Source organism: Lathyrus oleraceus, chromosome 1, assembly GCF_024323335.1.
Source record: "Lathyrus oleraceus cultivar Zhongwan6 chromosome 1, CAAS_Psat_ZW6_1.0, whole genome shotgun sequence".
In the NCBI taxonomy this organism is placed as follows: domain Eukaryota; kingdom Viridiplantae; phylum Streptophyta; class Magnoliopsida; order Fabales; family Fabaceae; genus Lathyrus; species Lathyrus oleraceus.
This window is the reverse complement of record NC_066579.1, coordinates 395,603,567-395,609,373: the sequence shown is the minus strand read 5'-3', so window position 1 is coordinate 395,609,373 and position 5,807 is coordinate 395,603,567. Positions and strand designations below refer to the sequence as shown.

General features: G+C 35.2%; 1 protein-coding gene across 1 annotated transcript; it reads right to left on the bottom strand.

Annotated features, from left to right (window-relative positions):
• Positions 1-4,206: 4,206 nt before the first annotated feature.
• Positions 4,207-5,223, bottom strand: LOC127110291 (secreted RxLR effector protein 161-like). The gene is made up of 2 exons (XM_051046084.1): positions 4,782-5,223; positions 4,207-4,214 (listed from the first exon to the last, which is right to left on the bottom strand). The coding sequence occupies exons 1-2, from the start codon at positions 5,221-5,223 to the stop codon at positions 4,207-4,209; spliced, it is 450 nt and encodes a 149-aa protein (XP_050902041.1).
• Between the last annotated feature and the right edge of the window lie 584 nt (positions 5,224-5,807).

Sequence of the window (5,807 nt, the reverse complement as noted above, 5' to 3'; positions counted from 1 at the left end):
TTAAAGTGATTCAACAGACTCTTGAAGCATAGGCATAATGGTCAGAGGATCCAGAAGGACTGCTGGTCATTTTGATTCTTCGTTTGGACAGAAGAAGCAAGGTTATGGAAAAGAAGTTATTTGCTTTGAGTGAAAGGAGTCAGGCCACTACAAAAATGATTGTCCTAAGTTGAAAAAGGATATAAGGCCTAAGAATAATTATTCTAAAGGCAAGAAGGGGCTGATGGCTACATGGGATGACTCAGAATTCGAAGAAGAAGATTTTGACGAAGAAAACGCCAATGTTACATTGGTGGCAACTATAAATGATCCTGAAGGTTCTGAAGAACCAGAAGACAAGGTAATATCAGAATCCGACTCTGATTCTGAAGAGGTATTTTCTAACCTATCTCGTTCTGATCTTGAATCATGTCTCTTTGAAATGTTGGAAAAGTACCAGAGTCTTCAGAGTAAATACAAGGACCTTAAACAAGTCCAAGTAGTTGCTTCTGAAACTTACAGTGAGCTTGAGAAAGATATTTCCTCTCTAAATGAAAAAGAATTTTCTTTATAAAGTAACAACTCTGCTTTGAAAATAAAATTTTTAAAACTAGATGAGGAAATAGTCTCTGAAGCTTTTGGTAGTGATTACATCATTAGATATGACACAACATTCCAGTACTTTCTAGCTAAAAGCATAAATAGAAGCAAAATGGTTTCTTTGATCTATGGAGTTAGCAGAAATGGAAAGAAATGTTTAGGTTGTACAGAAACTATAAAACCTGGCAAAAGTCGGAAGGTAAAACCAAAACCTCTCTATGTGCATTTCGTGCCAGTTGACATTGAGATTGATATTTCTGCACAAACACATAAATATACAAAGGGTAAGAACTCAGTTCTAAAACCTAAGTATCATGCACACATTCCCCATGATTATCCTTCTACTAAAAGACCCAAAGTTGTAAGAAACTCTTGGAAAACTAACAAGAGAGGTGTAAGTTGAGTATGCGTCTAAGAGGGGGGGGGGTGAATTAGGTTCTTTGAAACTTTTTCCAGTTTTAAGAAAAGTTTATTCTTTCTTTTCTGGTTAGGTTAAGCAATGAACGGTAAAGTGCGGAAAGTAAAGAACACAGAGAGATATCCTGGTTCCCCTCACAGATCGAGAGTACTCCAGTCCCTTTTCAATATGAAAGAGATTTACTATTCTTAGGTCTTTTACAAGACTCTTCCTAGTCTTTCTATATAGACACTAACAATCACACCAAGAACAATCCTCTTGGATTTTTCACTAACTTCAGAAATAGAACAATCCTCCCTTTTAGTGAACCTCTTGTTTCCAACAATCTTGGACAACAAGGACAAAGCAACAATATGAGTTTTTTACAAGTTTTTGACAAAAGGAATAAACTATCAATCTATTGATTGATCTTCTCCTTTAAATTAATCAAACTTCTTTATGACTAACAACTGCTCTATTGATGATATGGGTGAAACTATATGAATGTGTATAAAAATTCGGTGTAAAAAGTTTCACCAGAAAGTTTGATCATGAACACTTGAAATAAAAGATGAATGAAGAAGATTGTTTGAAAATATTTTGTGAGAAAGGAGGTGTGTTCAAAATCTGCAGAAATGTGTTATATGTAACCCTTAGATACCTCTCTAAATGGTTATGATACATGAAAGGATGTCATGCTTTAAGAACATACTCTAAACAAAATTTTCATGAAAGAATGCAATTTTTTCTGCCATTGGTTCAATGGTAATCGATTACCAAATATGGTGTAATCGGTTACACCTGAGCCAATGTTACAAAATTTGAAATTAAAGTGACTGCCAAAAGGATGTAATCGATTACATGCTGTAAAAATTGCCTTGCATGACAGCACGCATAGCTGGTAACCGATTACCACACAACAGAATGGCCGAATGCATTTTGAAATTAAAGTGACTGTCAAATGAGAAAAGTTTAAGAGACCTAAATAGCCAACACATGTATGGATGGTAAAAACTAGAGCACTTGACTTATCATATAGAGAATGGGAACTTAATACCTTAACACTTTGATCGAATCAATAGTAATCTTCAAGACTTTGAAATGCTTTTAAAAGAGACGCTTGTGCTTTAGTCTTGAGGCATTCTTTTTGCAATGCATATATGTTAAGCATGTCTTCATCAAAACACTTTGAGAAGCTTGTCTTCACATTCTCCCCCTTTTTTATGATGACAATTCTATATTTGACAATTTGATCCAATTTTGATTTCTCTAACAAATGAAAACTCCCCCTTGATCCAAGATTGGGATTTTTAAAGTGATTTGCTAGCTGCATTGTTAGAGAGACAAAATATACAACAACCAAAAATACATCTTCTCCCCCTTTGTCATTAGTAAAAAGGATGGGAAAGACGAAAACAATATAACACACATATATGTTGTAGGATGATAAGGTAAATAACGTGAACACATACATAGATAACAAAAAAACCATAACACGCATAATTCAATACAACACCAAATTGTTCATAAAAACATAATTCTAAAGAGAAAAATTTCACCATAACAAAGGAAAACACGAAATAAAATAGATTTTTTTAAAAAAAAAACACTTTAGTCACTTTTCGACATTCCCGTATCCTCATCGTCTTCTTCTTGATCTTCATCACTTATCTTCGAGTTTTAGGATTTGGTAAGGTTCTCCAAGAGTCTTTTGATAGAAGCCATTTCAAATTTTTGCTCACGATAAGTTTTCATCATAGTAGTCTCAATTGAGCAAATTTTGTTGTAGAGGGCTTCATTTGAATATCCGCCTTCCGAAGCTGGTGGAGGAGCATTTGAAGAGGTTGAGGATTCATCCTTATTTTTATACGTACCATCCATGTCCAAAAAGATACCGGTATTCCGAACCGATGTTGAAACGTTGATTTCACATTCTCTTGTAGTCATCTTCTTCTTTGGTTCCCTTTTCAGATCAACACCACATCCTTCCAAGATTTTGGAGATTAGCCTAGCATAGGGTAATCCACCAGTTAGGTATTGTTGATGCTTCATGTGGTACACGATGGTATATGCCCAATTAACCTGAATCTTGTTTTGATAGCATACATAAGTTGCAATTCCAGATCACCAATTTGAGAGTGATTTGAGTGTTTAGGCATCAAAACATAGGAAAACAGGTAATGAAGCATCATATCGCTTACAGTCAAATTCTTTGAAAAGAAAAGTACCCGGGAAGAGGCAAGATTCTTCTTACCAAGAATAGCTTGCTGAGAGACACGATAAATGTGAAAAAATAGTCCATCTTACTATAACCTTCCCATTCCGGGACTAACCCATGATGAAAAGCTTGACCCTTATACGGTATTCCCAAACAGTTCCAAAAAGCTTCTAAATCCAAAATAATTTCAGTATTCTTAACCTTAGAAGTTAGGACATCCTTAACACCAGGAATAATAACCAGATTTGCATAAAAATCTTTAACCAAATTCGGGTAAAAATTTCCACAATCGGAAACCATAGAGTATACTCCCTGACATCTCAAGAGTTCCCGAAAATCAAAACTATGAGAAGGAAAAGAGGTGAGGTTACCATATTTCACCGGCATAAGGGACCGATTCCGAAAGTCAAACGTAAGTCTTCTGGTTTTGAGGGATGGAGCATGTTGAGCAGATTCTTGATGTTCTGAGCTACCTTCATCAATTTTGATTTTGCCTTTATCTTTCCTTGATGGAGCCATGGGAGCTGGAAAAGTTAGGGTTTTTAGGAAGGATTTGGGGTTTGGGGTTTGGGGTTTGGAAGGAGTTTGGTGAAGAGAAAGTAGAAATATAGAGAGTTTTCTAAGTGGGGTTTTAATGGGATTTAATGGTGTTTAGGTTATGGAGATAAATGAGAGAGAAGAAGTTTGAAGGTTCAGGGTAGATGAAGAGTGATATTGGAAAGTGATAAGGAAAGTTGTAAAAAAGAGTATAAAAAATATGAGTATAAGTATTTAAAAATAAAAAACACTTATCCAAAACATACACATATAATTAAAAAAAAGTTCTGGAACGCTCAGGTGTAATCGATTACCCAGGGAGGTATAATCGATTACACTAAAAAATAGAGACAAAATGGAGTCACAAAATAGGGGTGTAATCGATTACACCCAAAGTGGTAATTGATTACCTCACAAACAGAAGTAGTAGAAAATCACACATCAGGGATGTAATCGATTACACCCAAGGTGGTAATCAATTACCTTCAGAAAAAAAACAGTAACTTCACCAAGATCATCATGCAATAAAATTTAAAAAATCAATAATTACACATGTTCTAACATATCATTTGGCAACTTTATGTGAGGCAAACAAGTAATACAAACACTGTAAGGACACACAAAAATGACTTTTTCTTCAAACTCATGTAAGAAAACACATATATATTTCAAAATAAAAGATATTGGGTAAAAAGAGAGTGTACCTTTGTATTTGAATTGATGAGTTTTTGAAGAATCAAATGTCACAATCATCTAAAATTCCAAGTTCCCTTCAAATTTTGTAAAACGGTTCTCATGCCAATGGTTTTGTGAAGATGCCAGCAAGTTGATTATGAGTATCTACAAATGTGACTTCGACATCTCCTTGAAGCACGTGATCACAAAGAAAATGATGTCGAATGTTATTATGTTTGGTTCTTGAGTGCATGACCGGATTCTTTGTAATGTTTATTGCACTTGTGTTGTCACAACATAGAGGAATGCATCCAAGATCGAGTCCGTAGTCACGAAGTTGTTGCTTAAGCCAGAGTATTTGAGCACAACAACTACCTGCTGCTATGTATTCCGCTTTGACAGTGCTAAGAGCAACACATGCTTGTTTCTTGCAAGCCCATGATACTAATTCATTTCTAAGAATGTGACATGTACCACTAGTGTTTTTTCTATCAGTTTTACTTCCTGCATAATCAGCGTCAGAATAGCCAACTAAATTGCAAATACTACCTTTAGGATACCATAGGCCGACATTTGTTGTTCCTTTGAGATACTTCATGATCCTTTTAACAGTTATGAGATGCGATTCCTTTGGATTGGCTTGAAAACACGCACAAAGACACGCAATGAACATTATATCAGGATGGCTTGCCGTCAAATAAAGTAAGGAACCAATCATACCTCGATATTTTGTGATATCAATCGAAACACCTGATTTATCTTGATCAACATAAGATCCGGATCCCATTGGAGTAGGCATTGCCTTGCAACTATCCATGTCGAATCTTTTCAGCAACTCTTTGTAGTGCTTTGATTGGTTGATGAAGATGCCATCCTTTAGTTGCTTAATTTGGAGTCCAAGAAAATAGTTCATCTTTCCCATCATGGACATCTCGAATTCTCCTTGAATCATTAATGAAAATTCTTCACACATTTCTTTGTTTGTTGAGCGAATATAATGTCGTCAATATAGACTTGAACCAATAAAGTGTTACCTTTTATTTTCTTAATAAATAAGGTCTTGTCAATTTTAACTTTTTCAAAGCCCTTTTCACAAAGAAAGTTGCTTGCTTTAGGCCATAAAGAGCTTTTCTCAACTTGAAAACATGTGAAGGATTCTTGAAGTCTTCAAAACCCGGGGGTTATTTGACATTGACTTCTTCATTGATGTAGCCATTCAAGAATGCGCTCTTGACATCCATTTGGAATAACTGAAAATTTAATTAACATGCATAAGCAAGTAATAAACTGATAACTTCTAACCTTGCAATTGGAGCGAACGTTTCTTCAAAATCAATGTCTTCCTCTTGATTGTATCCTTAGGCCACCAACCTTGCTTTGTTTCGAACAATTATACCATTC